Below are 17,705 nucleotides of genomic sequence, written 5' to 3'. Positions count from 1 at the left end.
GGAGACTGAGCTGTATGCGTCTTTCCAGAAGAACGTTCATGGACTATAAACTGAATTAAACAGCACTGCCTTCTTTAGCTTTGCAATTTAAATGGCACTTCACCAATTAGTGTAGGGGGCATAACAACACTCTTCATGGGTTACACCTACACCTTCATCTCAAAGAGCTCATGGCACTTCCCTTGTGTGGAATGGACAAAAAGTGTTACAGTTTTCATTTAATGGATAAAGAAATGAAGGGGTGAAGAGAGGTTGAGTGAAGTGGCTACAGATACTTAAGCGCCAGTATCAGACTTAACACTCAAATGAAGGTGGATGGCACATGGAGTTGCAGGTATCGTGATGGCCGAAGTCCTGGCACATAAGAAACAATGCTGAGTGGGCAGGCAGGAACTCATGCTTCTTGAGTGCATGGCATGGGAAGTGATTTTACATATGTTGTTCCTATTTATTCTTCATGAGGACCTTTGTGAGGTGGGTATTACCTTTGTTTTACAAATGAGAACACCATGTCTCTAAGAACTTCACTTGTCCAGGAACTGAAGGCAGATTTGTTTGACACCAAAGGCTATGTGTCCTGTCCTCTAGGCCAGGCAGTGTTCATGTCTAATTTCTACCACATTGAAATCCACTGCATTGCACAGTGCTGCCTTCAGCAACAAATATCACACGACTCCACTGAAAACTCAATTAGTTTGAAACTGCTGCCTGGGAACCAGTGATGCTTTAGAATGATAGCTGTGATAGTCTCAGCATTTGGAGGGAGAGCAGGAAGAAGAAAAGTTAATTTATATATGAAGTCTAACTTTGAGTGCCTCAAATAACCCTTTAATTCTATTTCTTGAACTCTCTGGAGACAGAGCTCTTTGTACACAGATGCCCTCCTCTGCTCTGCTATATATAAGAAATAAACAGTGTATCACCAACTGCCTTTTTTTTAAGAGGGTGTTTGGTCTAAATGAATTGGGCCTGCCACTTTTAAAGTGATTCATTCCAGTAAAGGATGGGGAATATATTCTTTTTCAAAATAGATCACTATGGTGTGACCTAAAAAAGGGCCAAGTGAAGGCTGCAGTGTGGTTTTGGCCAGCTGGGCTTGGAGTCACCCCTCCTTCACCTACAGCAAACGGATATCTTCTCAAATGAGGTGCAGCAACGGATAGTTCTTTTTGTTTCATTTATTCAATGCTAAATAAAGTTTAAAAAGGAAGTATTTCAGGAAACTAGCCATCTGCTATGGCAAATATATTAAAGACATTAAAAATGGAATTCATTTCTCCCTAGAGAAAGAAGCAACTTTAAATATGTAATTAAGATCAAACAGATTAAAAAAAAAAAAAGAAGCTGGCTGGCTTTTGGGGATGACATTGAATCTGGCATAATAAATACCTGTGTCTCTTCCCTTACCCCATTCTCCTTCTAAGAATATTGTAATTTCAAGTATGTTGTTAGAACTTCATATGGGCTTATCAATGTGTCAGATGCTGTAGGCGATATCAGAGAAACAAAAGAGATGGGCCCTTTAGTTTGGCACCTAATAGGCGTTCAGTCCGTCAACTGCCTTTCTGCCCACCTTTCCTACTTGGAAGAAAAAACCCACCCCTGCGGAAGGGTGGGGGGAGATGGTGTTCTAATGACATTTTGCTTTAGGGTGTGGCTGGAGGTCTAAAGCTTCTAGTCCAAGTCTAGCACAAGAAACCGAAAGGAAACCCATTTTTTCCATGCCTTCACTTTATGACCTATAAAATGAGAATAAAACCTGTCTGCTATGCAGTAATCTAAAAATCGTTTTATGAACCAAGAATAAAAAAGGCTATAGAAATGTAGAGCTTTATTTATTGCTAATTCTCAGCAGGGACTAATTCCCATACATACTCTCTGGGGCCTTAGCAACTTGGCAAGGGCTCTTCTGACTTCTTCCAAGACGAAACTCCTTAACTCTGTGAACATAAAATTCTATCTGCCATCTAGCTTAAAGAACCTTTACCATGATACTCCTGTAACCAATCACCACCTAGCCTTAGAGGCTAAGAGAAAGCTTCACAATCCTGTGATCCCTACCCCGGCAGATTTTGCTAAAAATGATATAAGATTCATTTGGAAGCACAGCCAGGATATCCTGATGCTCAGGTCCAAAGAAATTACATGACTTAGGACAAATGAAGTGTTACTGGAAATCTGAGCCATCTGTGGACTCCTTGAAAAACCATCCTCTAGAAACTAGCTATAAATAACTTCAGAAATAATTTCCCTTCAAAGAGTTGGGTAAAACATGCCAACTGTATTTTCACAAGTGAAAGGTTTACTTTCTCTGGTAAAAGAAAACCATTACCTCCAAAGGCTCATTAAAGGCTTTGGAGGTGAGTTTGTGGGCTGACACTGCCCCCTCGTGGCTGGCCTGCCTGTGCACATGGGCTCAGCAGCAGGGTCATCAACCCAGGGACAAACTCCCTGTCTTCCATGAATAGATAAAAATAAAAAAAAAGAAACTAAGCTCCAAGAACAGCTCTTCCTACAGAGTGGCTAATTCTCTTAGAAATGGCCCCATCCTTTTTTCTTACCATCCAGGTAAGAAAAAATATATATATATATTACATAATTTAAGTTTGACATTATAATTTAAGTGTGACCTGAGGAAAGGATTTTTCTGCCCACTCACTTCTCTGTTTTAGGTATACTGAAGGATCAATTTTTAAAGAAAAGCTTGACTATACAGAAAAAGTCTGAAACATTTTAATTCATATTTTACATACTTTAAAAAAAAAGGCAGAAAACATTTAAGGTAATACCATGTAATATCAGAGAACCTTATGTTGGCGTTCTGGAAGGTCCTTGAAAATCAGCTTAAAAATGTCTTGCTCTCACATCGTCTTTTTCATGGCTGCTTGAGTCATGCTGAGGAGATAAGCTTCATAGATGATATTTAAGAAGTTGTCGTCGTTCTGGAAAGCAAAATCATAAAACCCAAGGGAATGTGATTTGGTGGACACAAACAAAAGGTTTCTTCCTCTGTCTGAGCTGAATTGGCATTTTGAGTCTAAGATGCTCATCTTTACCCATTTACTCTAACAGCTGCTATTTTTAATTGCATATGTGAATGTTAAATGAATTGAAGGCCAGGCTGGACAGAGCCAGCTGCTCGTTTTCAGCATCAATACATGAAGTAGCAAGGGTATATAAAACATCCAGCCCAGGTGGGAAACCCAGCCACGTGGCAGTAGGAACCCAGGCTTAACCATGAACAGCCTGGGTTGATTGTATGAAAAGACACTGGTTCTCAACAGGTGGATGGATTGGGGGAAATGATCCAGGTCAGTGGTATTCAAAGTTTGGTGTGGGGATTGATGGTAGTTCTTAAATGTCCTCAAAGTAGTATACAAAGTTTGTACTTTGTTTTTGACATAAATTATTATTTTACTTGCAATATGGTTCACTGGCATCTCATCACTATAATCCTTCCCATTAGCTACGGAAAGTTTTTAGCTGTGGCCAGGAGGTAGGAGTGAGGCTAGTGGTCTCTAGGCTATTTTGCCTGGCTAAGTGGAGAATAAATCACTGGTCTCATCAGTGGTTTCCACGACTTTTAATTCTAGAGACTTCTCTCTCCCACCAAATCCTTTAAAGCTTTAGTGAGCACCCCCATTTCACATTCCTCCTTCATTCCCTCTTCATGCCCAGAGTGAGCATTTTTCTCAGGCAGTGTGCAAGAGAGTGATTTCATTCCGATTTTGCTTACAAGTAGCCACCAAGTCCCCAGGCATGAGAGTGTGTCCCAGTGATAGACAAAGGCTAAAAACAGACTGCTTGAGTGACTCCTAATGGTTACTCAGGAAGATGTTATCTAGAAGATGGAAGCTGACTGTGGAGGGAACATAGATAATCTCTAACTAGCTGATGCACAGGGAATCATCCTGACTTTCAAGCCTGGCTCCTGCCCGGGGATCTTTTTTGGAACCATGTGATCTGAGTGGAATGAATCAGAACAAATAGGGATCTTTTACATTCAAACTTAACTTTTTTTTTTAATTGCCCATAGAAAAGAGATTTACAGTGGTCCCTTCTAAGTTCTCATGAATTTATGACTGGCTTATAAAGGTAGAAAATGTTTTCATATTGATTTTAGTTTACAAATTAGTAAGGCTCTATCATTTGTAGTCTCTCTTATAATCAGATTGCTTTTAAGCACTGATCCTCAGCTGCTTATTTTTAGTAGCCCCAATATTCTCATTTTCTCCAAAATATGTTACCTTTGAAAAACATTTTTACTAAGAAACCACTGTCTTTTAAAGCAAGATGAGTCAACTACCAAAAGAGCACCTGGTTTTCTAAAAGTCACTGACCCTTAAGCAAAGTACCATGACAAGCTTTCTTAAAGATTATCTGTCAAAAAGGTACCTAACTGCCTTAACTGAGGTCTGTCTGGCTAAACACATTCCACTTTTAAAGGTCTGTTATTTGGCTTTTTGGCCACGCTCTGCTAGGCAGACTGCAGAACAGTGTCTCTAACACTCATGACGCTAACGCGGCCCCCCAGCACAGAGCAGTGGGAAGCAGCCTTCTGCAGCCAGACTGCGGCTGATCCCAGCTCTGCTATTCACTAGCTGTGTGACTTCAGGCCAGTCACTTAGCCTCAGCTTCCTTGTCTGTAAAACAGGAAAAAGCATAGGGTTGTTGTATAAGGATTAAATGAAGTAATATAGGTAAAGTACTTTAAGCAGCATCTGGCACGAAGTTCTGTCAATATTAGCTGCTGCTATTATTTCATATTCTGCTTTGAGACAAGTGATTGATAAAGGAGTTCCACCATTCTATCCTGTTATAATTAGCAGGTTTCAAAATTATTTGTGAAAGATCCCTTAAGTAGTCACAGCCATTACTTGCTCCCTACCTGTTTTCTGCTTGCTTGACAGTCTACTTGAACTTTCCACTAAACAGACTGCTACTTGCTCAAGGTTCTTCTTTCACCTCTCTTTCTCGATGGCAGTTCTGTTTGGGTCCCTGTAGCTCCTAGAATGTGCTCAGTGACTGCCTGATCTTAGTGTATGCCTCCTTTTCTCACTGGTGGCAGCTAGGAGGTCATAGTCACTCTTCCAAATTATAAAATTCTTTAAGAACTGAGATACCCAAAGCCATAATTAGCATTCTGAATACCATCTAGGTGAGTAACAAAGCTATTAGGGTATAGGATAGATTATTACATAGTCCTCTTATTCTCAGGGAGTACTAACCAGGCCTTGGTTAATTGAATATTCCCCTTATGGTCATAGCCAGTAAGTCAATGGTCTTGTAAAGGTAAAGAGAAGAGACCATGTGTCCCTCTCACCTGAATGAGGTACAGCAGGGCTTCCTGAAGCTGGAGCTTGGTAAGGGGGCTGCTGGTGATCACAGGAGGCTCCGGGTGCTGCAGAGGCAGGAGGAGGCCAGTGGGGGTGGCAGCTGGTTCTTGGCTTGGTGGGGCAGAGCTGGACTGAGAGAACACCATGGGGGACATGAGCAGGGAAGGAGCCCTTGTCACAGGGATGCGCTGAGGTGACATCACCTGCTTAGAGCAAACACATACATGGAGGGCAGGATTAGGTAGCAACGCAGGGAAATGAAAGGCATGGAGATGAGGTGGCCCGTCGTTTTGACAGAGCAGATACAGGTGAGTGTATTAGTTGTCCACAGCTCAGGGAGGTGGGAAAACTTACAAGGGAAAAATTAACTGATTCCTGTTTACTTCTTCATTGATTTTCCTTTGTTGTTTCTAAGCAACTCTGGCACACTGTCTGCTGTGTTGACTATTGTTCCCATGGCAGATACACCTGGACCTCTGAGTCTTATTTTATTTTTCAGCAGTAGGTTTACTACCATTTCTTGGGAACCTGCATTTAGGCCTACTGGCCCGGTCCTTGGGGACAGCTGTCTAACACAAGGCCCAACAACCTCTGTGAGTTGTTGTACTTGTTAGGGGGCACCCACATTTCCCACTCCTGATTCCCCCATTAGAGGAAATGCTGAGAGCAATCTGTCTGGCTGCTTTCTGCCTCCTCATTCACTTCTCACCAGGAAAGAAGGGTGGTTTATCAAGTTCACCCCTGCTAGTGAAAGGGGTGCTTGCAGAGAGAAGGCATTCCTGCTTCTCCATGCTGACATTTCAGGGACAGGTCCTCGGGAGGGATGGCCATTGCTCAGCACTGCCAGCAATTTTATCTGTGTCAGGGTGAGTATCTAATTCAGGGGGACAGAATTAGCTAACTCACATGGCTAGCAGACTTTATTAGTATGCAAACAGCATTCTGATCCTAGATGACTCTTACTGCTGCCTCTCATTTGTTTCTAGCCCAGGTAAGAAAAAGGAACAATATTTATCAGCCTCCTAAAACACCAAAAGAACTTATATAAGGGGGAGTGGAGGAAGGGTATAAAGGTCAGCAATCTAGAAATTGCTATAATTTTATAATCACTCTCCTGACATATTTTTGGACACAAACTAGCCTAGAGGAAGGCAGGTTGCTTGTTTCTTTTAACTTTTCCCTACTTGATATTTCAAGGAGAGGTGTTGAGAATTGGTGCTCCCCAAAGGAGGATTTACAGCACTGGGTGAGAAGAGCCCAGGGTGGCTGACAAAAGGTACACCTTCCTTACTTGGCTCTCCATACTTGTGAACACTGAAAAGAAAAAAGAATTACCCATGGAAGTCAAACTACAAAGCCAAATTTTCCTAATGTCCAGGCCTAAGTGATAAAGGAGAAAAAAAGCAAAAATAAAAAAAGGGAAACAGTGACATGGAAATGAGGGTAAGGGCAAGTTACAAACATTGACTCTTTGGCAGTAGGAGTCCAGAGTTGGGATTTTAATTCATAATAAAGGGGAACACTTTGTAGGGCTTCACTCACCCAGGATTTGTGCTACATGCCTATGATCTTTGTTTAAACAAAAACATAAATATTTTTGAGGAACCATTATACATTATAAGCTACATGCCAAGACCTGGCAAAGGACCACTAATGATAGAGGAAATAGAATTTTTTAATTTTTAAACCCAATGCAATTTACCAATCAAAAGGGAAAAAGGACCCTGAGCCAGATCTCCAGACATTATGGAGAGGCAGATGATAATAACTTGGAGTTTTCCCATAGAGGATGTAGGGATCATCACACTATTCCAAGGGATCGATGGCCATAGAGAACCATCTTTCAGGAGGAACAGATATTTCTAAAAGTTACAATAATTTTCCCTCTCTGGAAATTTGCGTGTATGTTTGTGTGTGTAAGGAGCACATTTATCCCCTCTTGATCTTTAGTATGCCATACCGATAGCATAGGAAAAAATCCAAATACACTGTACTTTTAAAGAGTTAATGATACAGTTTTTCTGTGTTGACTTGCTTACTACAAGAGTCTATAGGACTGGGCTATATAGGGGTTAGGACAGCCTCTTTTCTTCATCACTATGCACCCACACATAGCACATGCCTGACTTGCAGTAAGTACTCAATAAATACTTGCTGAAAAAATGCATAAACAATAACTTATATTTATTGTGTATTTAAAAAAATGAGAAGAGGTCAACTGTTTGATATTCTGGCATGATTCTAAAGCAGATCATAAGCTTCCACAGTCAAAGATAAGGGATTTTTTTTCAGATCTTATAACATTTGGGAGGTTGAGCTCTATAAATAAATTGTTTTTAAAAGGGGGGAAGCTCCTGGATTGCTGAGCAAAGAGCACATTCTCTTCCCAGGCAGAAAGGAGACTCAAGATGCACAGATGTGGCTTTTGGAATCTGCTCTAAACAGAAATGTAGGTGATACATAGTCCCTAGAGCACAGAAGTCAATTCTAAATTTCACTGCTTTACAGTAATATCTTTTTTTCTTTTCTGCTCCTGGTCAATATTTACCTGAAAAAGTGGAGTCTGCTTGTTGGTGTTGGATGTCTTGTCGATCCAGGATTCCAAAGGTTTTCCTGTTCTAGAACTCTGGGTCACAGGGAACTTCACTGCCAGGGCTGGACGCGTGGATGCATGCAGCTGCTGCTCCTGCTGCACAACCTGGAGCTTCTTCAGTAACTCCTGTGGGGAGACCACTCCAGAACTGCTGGTTTGATTGCAGGGGACCGGGAGGGCCTGTCTTGGGAGGACACACTGTTCTTTTCCATGGCCTGGTGTCTGAGGGGGAAGGGAACCATTGAAATAGACCAGTTGGGGCTGGGCCAGACCCTTCACTGGGGCCACAGGGGTGGTGGCAGTGAGAGTTCTGCGGAAGCTTGGGGCAGTAGAGCTGGGAGTTGCTGTTGGATTAAGGTTATACTTAATCAGTGTCCCTGGGGCATTCTGAAGCTTCTCTAGTAGGTTCTGAGTTCTAGAAGCACTTTGTCCATGATGACAAGTTCCAGTGTTAAGGGGAGACCCTGGTTGGACAAGTCCAGTAAAAATGTTCCCAGCAGAATGGGCATTGCCATTTTCACAGGGCCGGTTTTCAGGCAGCTCTGACAATGGGTGGAGGTCTGTACTCCTGACCATGAGTTTCTGAATGGCTGGACAGAGCTGCTTCTCAGTGGGAGGCGATTGTCTTTTGGGTTCCTCATAAGACAGGGTCCGTGCAACCCCCTGCCTGCTTGAAAGCTTCTCTTTCTGCTGCTGATGTTGCTGGTGGAGGGTCTGTGGAAGGTCCAAAATTTCCTGATATGTAGTCCTGTCCTGCTTTCCAAAGAGAGCCGTCAATGACAAGTGTTGGGGTTCAGGGTCTAAAGTCTGGAAAAAAAGAAAAACCTCTGAGAATGGGTCTAAATAAAATCTGATCAGGTGGGGAGGATATGAAATAACTTTGATGATTTCTTCTATTTACAAAGGATTCATTAAAAAAGACGAACAATCTTAAACTTTAAAATTTTGATACCTCCTTTTTAAGGTAAAAAATTTATCACAACCCTCTCTCCTACATCCCCAAGGTGATCATTATATTTTAATATCTGTTGATTGACAAATTAGGCATACAATCCTTGACAGGCCTGGGGTTCACAGATTGGAATCACATTGGTATGAAATTATACACACTAAAAAGTAAATAAGCTTTTCGATAGAAAGTTCATCTAACCTTGCAGAGTATAAGAAAACACAAGAATGGGAGGATTTTCACAGAAAATAGGAATTATAGGAATTTAGGGCTGGAAAGAAACATAAGTCATTTAATCTAACTTGATTATTTAAAACTATATACCAGTAGCTTTAAAGATAGCATCAGATACATAAAATCTACTTTGGCCTAGCCAGTCACAAAGCTACTTCCTCCCTGCTCTATATCATTTCTATCTCTTTCACAGCTGCTTTCTATATTGTTGGGCTAAGAGAATCTGAGCTTCATCCTCAAATCACCATATTCCAGTTTCTCTATTAAAATAAAATTTCCATAAAAAGCAAGCAAACAAACAAAAAAGTAGAATATATATTTTTAAAAATCTAAAACAAATTCCTGGCCCATGCACTTTCCCCAAAAACAAAGAAACAAGCAAACAAAACAAATTTTAAAAAATTCAACAAATGGTGCTGCAATAACGGGATACTTACATGGAAAAAGAATGAAATGTGACCTCCGCCATACAGCATACACACAAAAAAATCTAAAACAAGACTTTCATTAGGCCAGTCTTTATTTCTTTTGGCTCCATGTTTATTTTCAAGAGCGATTTAAACCAATTATTTTTTTAAAGCTCCAAATGAGGAATAATGATGGAAAAAATGCATACAGGTACGTAATTTACAATCAATAATGGGACTTTCAGATTAGCAAGTTTGGAAAATGCTATACTATTCTGAAAACTATATATACCCATACCAAAACTGCTATAATATTTGTATTTTAGATGGACAATGACAAATCTGCATCATATCTACAGGGAAATTTATACCAGTCCTTTAGACTCACTTGTCACTCTGGGAGAACAGGCATCCCATTCTATACACACAGCACCTAGCCCTGCACTTGGTAAAAAGCAGGTGCTCAGATGTGGTGCACTGAATGTTACTGCCTAAGTGGTCGTTTTCTTGGTGGTCCTGAGAAACTACCTACCTCAGAAGAAAATGGGTCTGACATGTAATGTTATTTGCTTCATTTTGTTTTGTTTTTAACACATTATCCTCTAAGGAGCTCAAGTTAAAGAGAGAAGAGTTCAAAGTGTGCTAAATACCAAAAATAAAATGTTAATCCTCTTCCAGGAAGAGCAAATTATTGGTAATAAAAAATTCTCCACTTTGAAATCTCGCTGTTCCAGATTTACCTTCTAGCATCCTTGGCTGGACTAAGGGTAAAAGTTCTGTAGGAATCCTATCGAAACACTGTGTAGGAAAAACAGAGGGCTGTGTACCTGGCTGGGCTGAGGTATGTGCTGTTGCTGATTTTCCCTGGGCTTCACTGGAATTGGTTTGATGAGATTGGGGTTGTCATAGATGGCAGATGAACTGGTTATCTGTTTTGGCTCAGAACAGGTTTTACACTGAAATGGAGAAAACAAACAAACACACTTGTTCTTGGTGTTCTTAAAAGCTTCTTTACACTTTAATCTTTTTAAAAGAATACCTTCTTGTTTCTTATGTATCTAGCTGGTAGATACTTCTTGGATATATTTTCATGTATAATGGAAAAATTTCCTTTAGAAGTCCCCTGATTTCCTCTTATATGAATCATATTTGAGTAGAAATCCAATTTATGTTTAATTTTTCTTAGTTGCACAATTTAGCACCAGAAAATATCACCAATATCATCAGCTTGCAGGACCTTGCGGTTCTTAGTGGGTCAGATACATGGACACTTGAAAGGCTACCTGTATATGCTTAAGAAGTAATAGTTTAAAGATAAATAGTTTAATGCTTTTCAATGATAAGCATCAACAGAAACTATTTCTTAAATAACATGTCTGGACTAGAGTAGGGGTTTTGTCCCTCAATTAGCAACTGACAAAATTGGAGAGTTGCTTAGTATATTTCATGAAAGCAACTAAACCTTTCTGGTCTAAAAGCCAAAAAGTGAAGCTGACTCAAACCACTGATTTAAAATTACAAACATCATCATTATTTAATAAATGACTTCTTGCATAAAAAGAATAATTCAAATCTGAGTGTTCTGAGCTACTCACTACAAATTAGAATTTCATAGAGAAAGAGACAAGCCTCATCATTTCAAATATTGAATCATTATCATATATTAATCTAACCAACCATGCAATCGCTAACACAGTAGTATTCATAACAAAAAAAGCACAGCAATGATCTTGCTGTCTACTTTGTTAAAAATGCCAAATGAAAAAAATATAAAAACGCTACCTCTGTACTATAAACTCTCTATAGCAAAGCTATTGTTGATTGTGCAGTCAAGGCCTTTGGCCAGAAAATATTTCACATGAAGTGAACTACAATCTTGTCCCCCAGGGACCTAAGGCCTCCAAAGTGTTTTATAATTTAGTGGGGATGCAGCTTCTAACTCAAGATTGGGGGTAGGTGGGTAAAGGGTTCATTATTACTGTGTACACTTAGCTTTGAAGGTTAACCTTACAATAGGTTAATTATTTTCTTCCAAGCATTCTGTCAATAATTTGGATATATGGAAATAGCATTCAATGGGATGTGACAACACTTTATAAATCAAAATATTATCTCTGATTCTTCTTATGCAATAATGGACCACTTGGGTTAGCTTTCCCATGACACGGACAACAGAGAAAGAAAGTGGATATTTAACTTACTTGCACTGAATGACTACAGAGCAGGATCAATCCATCTACCCCTTTCTGTACTTTGTTTTCTTTATTCAGGGATGCTGACTTTCAAGCAAAGAAAACCAATTTTTTCCCACTTCCCTAGGCACATATCCATTTGGGCCAAGAGGCTGCTTTGTATCTTGATAAGTATAACCCCCCTGGACAGTCTTTTCTCATAAAAATATATCTCCAGAAGCTGTTTTCTATGTCACTATAAATGTCTATGTATTGATGAAGCCTTTCTTTTATGTGAAAATTGCTCTCTATCAAATTGCTCGGAACTAAACACCATCCACCCCAACAGTCTGTAGCTCATTTTCGAGTTATTTAATTTTTCTCCAGCTCCACATAACTTAAAAATACTTAGGAAAAAAAATTTTGAAAAAGTATATAATGAATTCTTCAAAGAAAACCTGAGGCACTTCTCTAAAGCCTCAAAATCTATGTCCCATAATCCCATTTTAAACACACACACACACACACATACACACACATTTATACATAGTATATATCTATACCATGAGAAAAGTCTGAAAGAAAATACAATAAAAATGTTATAAGTATCTTTGGGTTATGGGATCATGGTTTTTACTGTCGTTTTAATGATTTTTTTGCATTTTCTCATTGAACATCAAAAGACATTTAATAACTTATTTTATTTCATAAATAACTCATAGCTATACCTACAAGAGAACCATTAATACTTTTCTTAAACCACAAAGCACAAAATAGTCTTATAACATAAAAAAGTCCACAGCTGAATACCCAGAGCCTAACTATGCAGTCTATAGATCATTTCTGGCCCAAGTTCTTTTTCTTACTGAACTGTGGTTATTTTATGGTTCATTTGCATTTCAACTAGAAGTTGAACAGAGAGGAGGTAAAAGGAGATGAAGCTCCAATGAACATTATTGCTACTTTTAAGCAGATTCACAGAAAGTTGTTTCTCAGGGGAGAAGGCATAAAATATTGGTCAAAAAGAGGTTTTCGAATTAATATATTAACTTGAGTTAAAAAGTTTCTGGTGTCATTGGACTTCACTTTAACAATTTTTTATATCCGCAGCTCAAATTTTTCCCTCATTTTACCTCTTGGAATTTTCATAAATTTAAGAATTTTAGAGTTGGCAAGGATCTCAGACATCATTTAGTCTAATACTTTTGCAGAGAAAATAAATTCTTTTCAACATCTCCAGTAGGTAATAATTTGACCTCTTCTTGAACACTTCCAATAATGGAAACTCAATTCCCCACAACAAGAATTCTGAAGAAAAAAAATCATTTTATTTCTCTCTTATCCCCTTTCCACTTTCTACCTTTCCTGTACCTTAAAACCATTTTATTCACAATCTCCACATTTTCTGAAATTTGTCTGTGTATGGGAGAAGAGATGACAAAACTATAAGGCAAAAAAGAAAAAAGGGTTCATGGAAAAAGGCATGAAGGTACATTTAGGAAGTAAAATTATGACTCTGTTTGGTAGGGGTTTTCAATCTTTGTAGCGGAAAGTGGGAATAGAAAGTAGTAAGGCTAGAAGAATAATCTGAGGCTGTGTTATGGAAGCCTTCATATAGTTGATAAAGGGAAACCAAGAAGGATTAAGAGCAGAGAAGTAGCATGATCATGCAGTACTTCTAGAAGTTTGTGTCATATCATCTGGTTATTAATGGCAGAATGAATAATTTCTTCTGTTATTTATCTCACAGAGCAATTAACATTATACATATAATAATATGTATTTGATTTGATAGGAAAAGCATAGCCTATACACTGATTCAGCGTCTGCAATTTATGTCACGATTGTTACAAGATGGGGGGAGCGGAATAAAGACAAATAGAACATTGTTTTGACATCAGAGAGTTTATAATGTAGTGGGAGAAGTTGCCATGAATGTAATAAATGGGGAAGAACAAAATGAGTTCTAAATAGTAATAGTCTGGGGAGCTCAATGGAACAAATAATTTGCCTTAAGAGATCTGGGGAAATGCTATCTAAAAAAGTGGCATTTTAACTGAGCCTTGAAGGATAAGTAGACTCTAAAGGGCAAACAAAATGAGGGGGGAAATATTTCAAGTTTCAGGAACAGTAGAAAGTGATTACCTGAATTAAGTTTTCAAAACTGTGTATGAGAATTTTTTAGCGTTTCTGGGTCTATGTGTGTGTGTGCGTGCATGTGTGCTGAGGGGAAGGAGGGAGAGGGAAAGAAAACAATTTTTAATACTTGCATTTATTATTTACTGACCACTGTTATCTGTCTTTACAGAATTTAAGTTGCTAAAGGGCAGAAATGTCACATTTGGAAGACAAATATTTAATTTGCCTAACATAGTGCTATTGATAGAGTGCAATTATTTAATTATTATTTGACTAGTTGCCAAGTCATTAGGATACCTTTTAATGACTTTTGATAAATTAAACAAAATTAAAAACTACTGCAGAGACGGTTGTTACTGATTGAAGTGGGACAAAAGCATCTCTGTGTTCTATAATGGATGGATAATGTACCTGTGGCTTATTCATATTCATTCATTTATCCTTTCATTCAACAACTCTTTATTTAGCACTTATCATGTGTCAAGTACTTGGCAGAAGATTAGGGGTACACATGGGAATAAGGGATGCTCTTTGTATTCAAGGTGCTCACAGTCTAACAATCAAGTCAACAATCAAGTCAAAGGCACGTTGAAGAAACTTGATCAATCGTCCTCTAGTATAGTCCACTTCATTCAGGATTTTTCTGATTGCTTCCTTGTGGTGTCATTTAATTTGTTCTTCAACTTGCCCTCCCCTCATTTTCTGTAATCTAAGAAGTTAGATCTCAAGACTTAATTACATTCAGGGTCAATTCTTTTGGCAAGAATATTTCAAAGTAGTGGTGTGTATTTCACATTATATCACACTTGGAAGCACATAATGTCTGTTTGTGCAGATTTTAATGATGCTGCCCAATGGGTAGCAACCTGGTCTTTCCATGGTCAAGTTCCCATCAACTTTTCTCAAAATTACAACATTACCAATAATCGTTGCCGGAGTCAATAATTTTACTAGGGTGTTTTAAGTCCTATTATTCTGTCTATGTTTATTAGCTGGTATTCTTTGGGAGAGAAGAAATTTCCTTCATCAGCCAGGGCTATTTGGTTACTCTGAAATATGGTCCATAGAGGGAAGGCAGGATAAATGCTTAATTCTTTCCCATTAATTACCGATTTTCAGAGTAAGGAGTTGGTATACTACCACTTCTAATGATAGCCAATAGTATTGTTTATGCATATTTTAGGTTTGCTTGCTCTCTCTCTCATTACTATGAATTCATATATTTTCATACATTCAACAGTTATTCTTTTTGATGCTTCAGCTAGCGGTCCCTTTAAGCTGACTACTGTGCCCTTTTCACATGATCCTATTAGCTTAACTTTCCTGTACCAGACCTTGAATCAGTAATTTCTTTATGGAGCCCTGATACCTTTTTTTTAGGAAATAGTATTTAGAAACAACAGTCTAGGTGACCAGGGTGCTTATTGTTCCTGGGTTGTCATTTTTTTTTTGATCTTTTAGGAGAAAGAGCTGGAAACTACATATTTAAGAAACAAAACATGAATAATAATAATTCTGTATTTTTCCACTTAAAATTTAACATTACACAGTTTTAACTTAATTTCTTGAATTTTTTATTTCTTCTCTTATGCTGAAGGTTTTGGTTCAGACAACAATAACGTAATTACTCAATTGTAATATTATACAACAGTTACAAAATCACTGTGCCAATATTACTACCAACAAAAAAAAACACTGAATGAAGTTTATAATTTCTTCGCAGTTCTTTTTGTCTTTAAAGTATATCTACTAATACTAGGTTTCAAATACTGGGTTTCTGAAGTCACTCACACTAATTTTTTTTCTAAGTGACTATGTCATAATATGAACTTTGGTTAAGTACATTTGCTTCAGCTAAGTTTCCAAGTGTTAGGACTTTATTTTCTTTTTTCTTAATTTACTTTTGGCCATTTTTCTAGAGGGTATTAGTCTTTTACTTTTCAATTTTTAGAGCTCTTTATAAAATAGAGAACTCAAACCTCTTCCTGTTATTTAGGGTGAAAATTTTTTCCTCAGTTTTTTATAATTTCTTACTTGAGGTTTTTAAAAAAACATGCAAAATGTTTATTTTTTTATTTTTATGTAGGTGAATTTATTGCTCTTGGATTCTGAAGCATAGTTAGGAACATTTCCACTTCCCCAATTATAAAGCGATCCATACAAGTTTTCTTCTGGTACTTGAATGGTTCTATTTTTACAATTCAAATTTTTAACACATTTGGAATCCATCCTGGTATACGGTATGAGGAAAGAATCCAATTTTGTATTTCTCCAAATGGCTACAGTTGTCCCAACACCATTTCTTTAAAAATCCATTCAGTCGCTGATTTGAGATTGTCATCTTTATCATGGTCCTAAAGTTCATATACACTTGAGTCTAATTCTAGGACTTTTTCGTCTGCCCAATTTGTCATCCTGGCTGTTCATGTGTCAGTACCACACTGTTTTGAATATCTAGAATTCAGTGTTTTAATATCAGGTGGAGCTTATCCCGATATTGCTCTTTTTTTTTGGCAGGGTTTTCCTGCCTAGTCTAACTTATTTTAAATTTCTCCATCTGACCGTTATAATCAACTTACCTGGCTCCGGGACAAAAGAAAAAAAAATGAAAGGAAAACCGTTAGTATTTGTTTAGGGATCATCTTAAATTCACAGATTAATTTAAAGAGAACTGACAGCTTTATGCATTCTTATCTAAGGACCAGGTATATATTCCCATTTGTTCAAGGTCTATGTTTATGCCTTCCAGGAGTGTTTAAAAGTTTACCTCACACAGGGTTTGCCCATTTCTTGTTCATCTTATCAAAGGAATTTTCTATTAATTTGTTGCTACTGTAAATGAGATCATCTAGGAAATCTACTGGATATCATTTGCATTTATGAAGGCTACTGATTTCTCAGGCTACTTTTTAATCCAATCAAAAGCAAAACAGTAGCCTCCTTTGACTTCCTAAAAGCAAGTAAAGATTTTATTTTTCGTATGATTTTGTTTGGTGGAGGAAACAGTACTCAGTCTTTCTCCACTGTAACACAAGGAGGGGGTAACAACTTACCTTTGTGTATTCATCTTTGGCCTTGGTGAGCATCCGTAAGATATCTACTTCCTTCCCCTCTCCTGAATTGAGGATCACTGGGGAGACTCGTGCTCCAGCTCCCTGGTGGGCTTTCAATTGCTCATATTGAGTTAGGCTAGAAAAAGTAGAGAGGGACAATCCATATAACAAAAACAACTCAACATAAATGCTTTTTAAAACCATCCCAATTCTCACCCAGTTGTTTTCATACTGTTACAGTCATATTAGAAATAAGACTGCTTAGGAAATGAAAGAAGAGAAACAAAACTTGAGGTCCTGAGTACACTGATTACAAATATGAGTCTAGAAGAGGGGTTGGCAAACTGGCCGAGTCCAATCTACTGCTCATCCACCTATGGAAATTCTGCAGGAGCATCGCCATGCTCATCTGTTATTGCCTATGGCGAGTTCCGCACTACCATGGCAGAGTTGGATAGTTGTGACTGAGAATGTATGGCCCACAAAGCCTAAAATATTTACTATCTGGCTCTTTACAGAAAAAGTTTGTTGACTCTGTAACATTTGAAAGGACTCATTCATTACTGAGGAAACCCAATTTGGAGTTCACAAACCTTGAGGAAACAACATTGCAAATTGAGATTTTTCTTTTTCCCTCATTTCAGAGCACAAGGTTGAGTACGGCAACTCAAATTCTGTAGTACTCTGGTAGTTTAGAAATGCAGTGAAGATTCTATTCTAATTCTGAGAAGACGGAGCATTAAATACAAAAAAATACAAAACAGAGCAATGAGAAGTGTCTTTTGTTGCTCTGAAAACAAAACTGAAGATTGCTCCTATATGC

The 17,705-nt window shown here is 38.2% G+C and overlaps 1 protein-coding gene across 8 annotated transcripts in view; it reads right to left on the bottom strand.

Moving 5' to 3' along the window:
* Positions 1–2,718: 2,718 nt before the first annotated feature.
* The window catches only part of DCP1B (decapping mRNA 1B), a 58,482-nt gene continuing 43,495 nt past the window's right edge, over positions 2,719–17,705 (bottom strand). For 5 of the 8 annotated variants that reach the window (XM_077169592.1, XM_077169599.1, XM_077169596.1 and 2 more), the window contains 5 exons: positions 16,883–17,018; positions 10,347–10,475; positions 7,885–8,736; positions 5,324–5,542; positions 2,719–2,942 (listed from right to left, as the gene is read on the bottom strand). In XM_077169592.1, coding sequence (XP_077025707.1) covers positions 2,862–2,942; positions 5,324–5,542; positions 7,885–8,736; positions 10,347–10,475; positions 16,883–17,018 — 1,417 coding nt within the window. In that variant the 3' untranslated portion in view covers positions 2,719–2,861. The remainder of the gene's footprint in view (positions 2,943–5,323; positions 5,543–7,884; positions 8,737–10,346; positions 10,476–16,882; positions 17,019–17,705) is intronic. The other 3 variants (XM_077169593.1, XM_077169595.1, XM_077169598.1) reach the window with 3 other exon arrangements.

The sequence above is a fragment of the Tamandua tetradactyla genome, chromosome 7, assembly GCF_023851605.1.
Source record: "Tamandua tetradactyla isolate mTamTet1 chromosome 7, mTamTet1.pri, whole genome shotgun sequence".
NCBI lineage: Eukaryota > Metazoa > Chordata > Mammalia > Pilosa > Myrmecophagidae > Tamandua > Tamandua tetradactyla.
The sequence above is the reverse complement of the archived record's forward strand: the minus strand, read 5'-3'. Positions and strand labels throughout refer to the sequence as shown.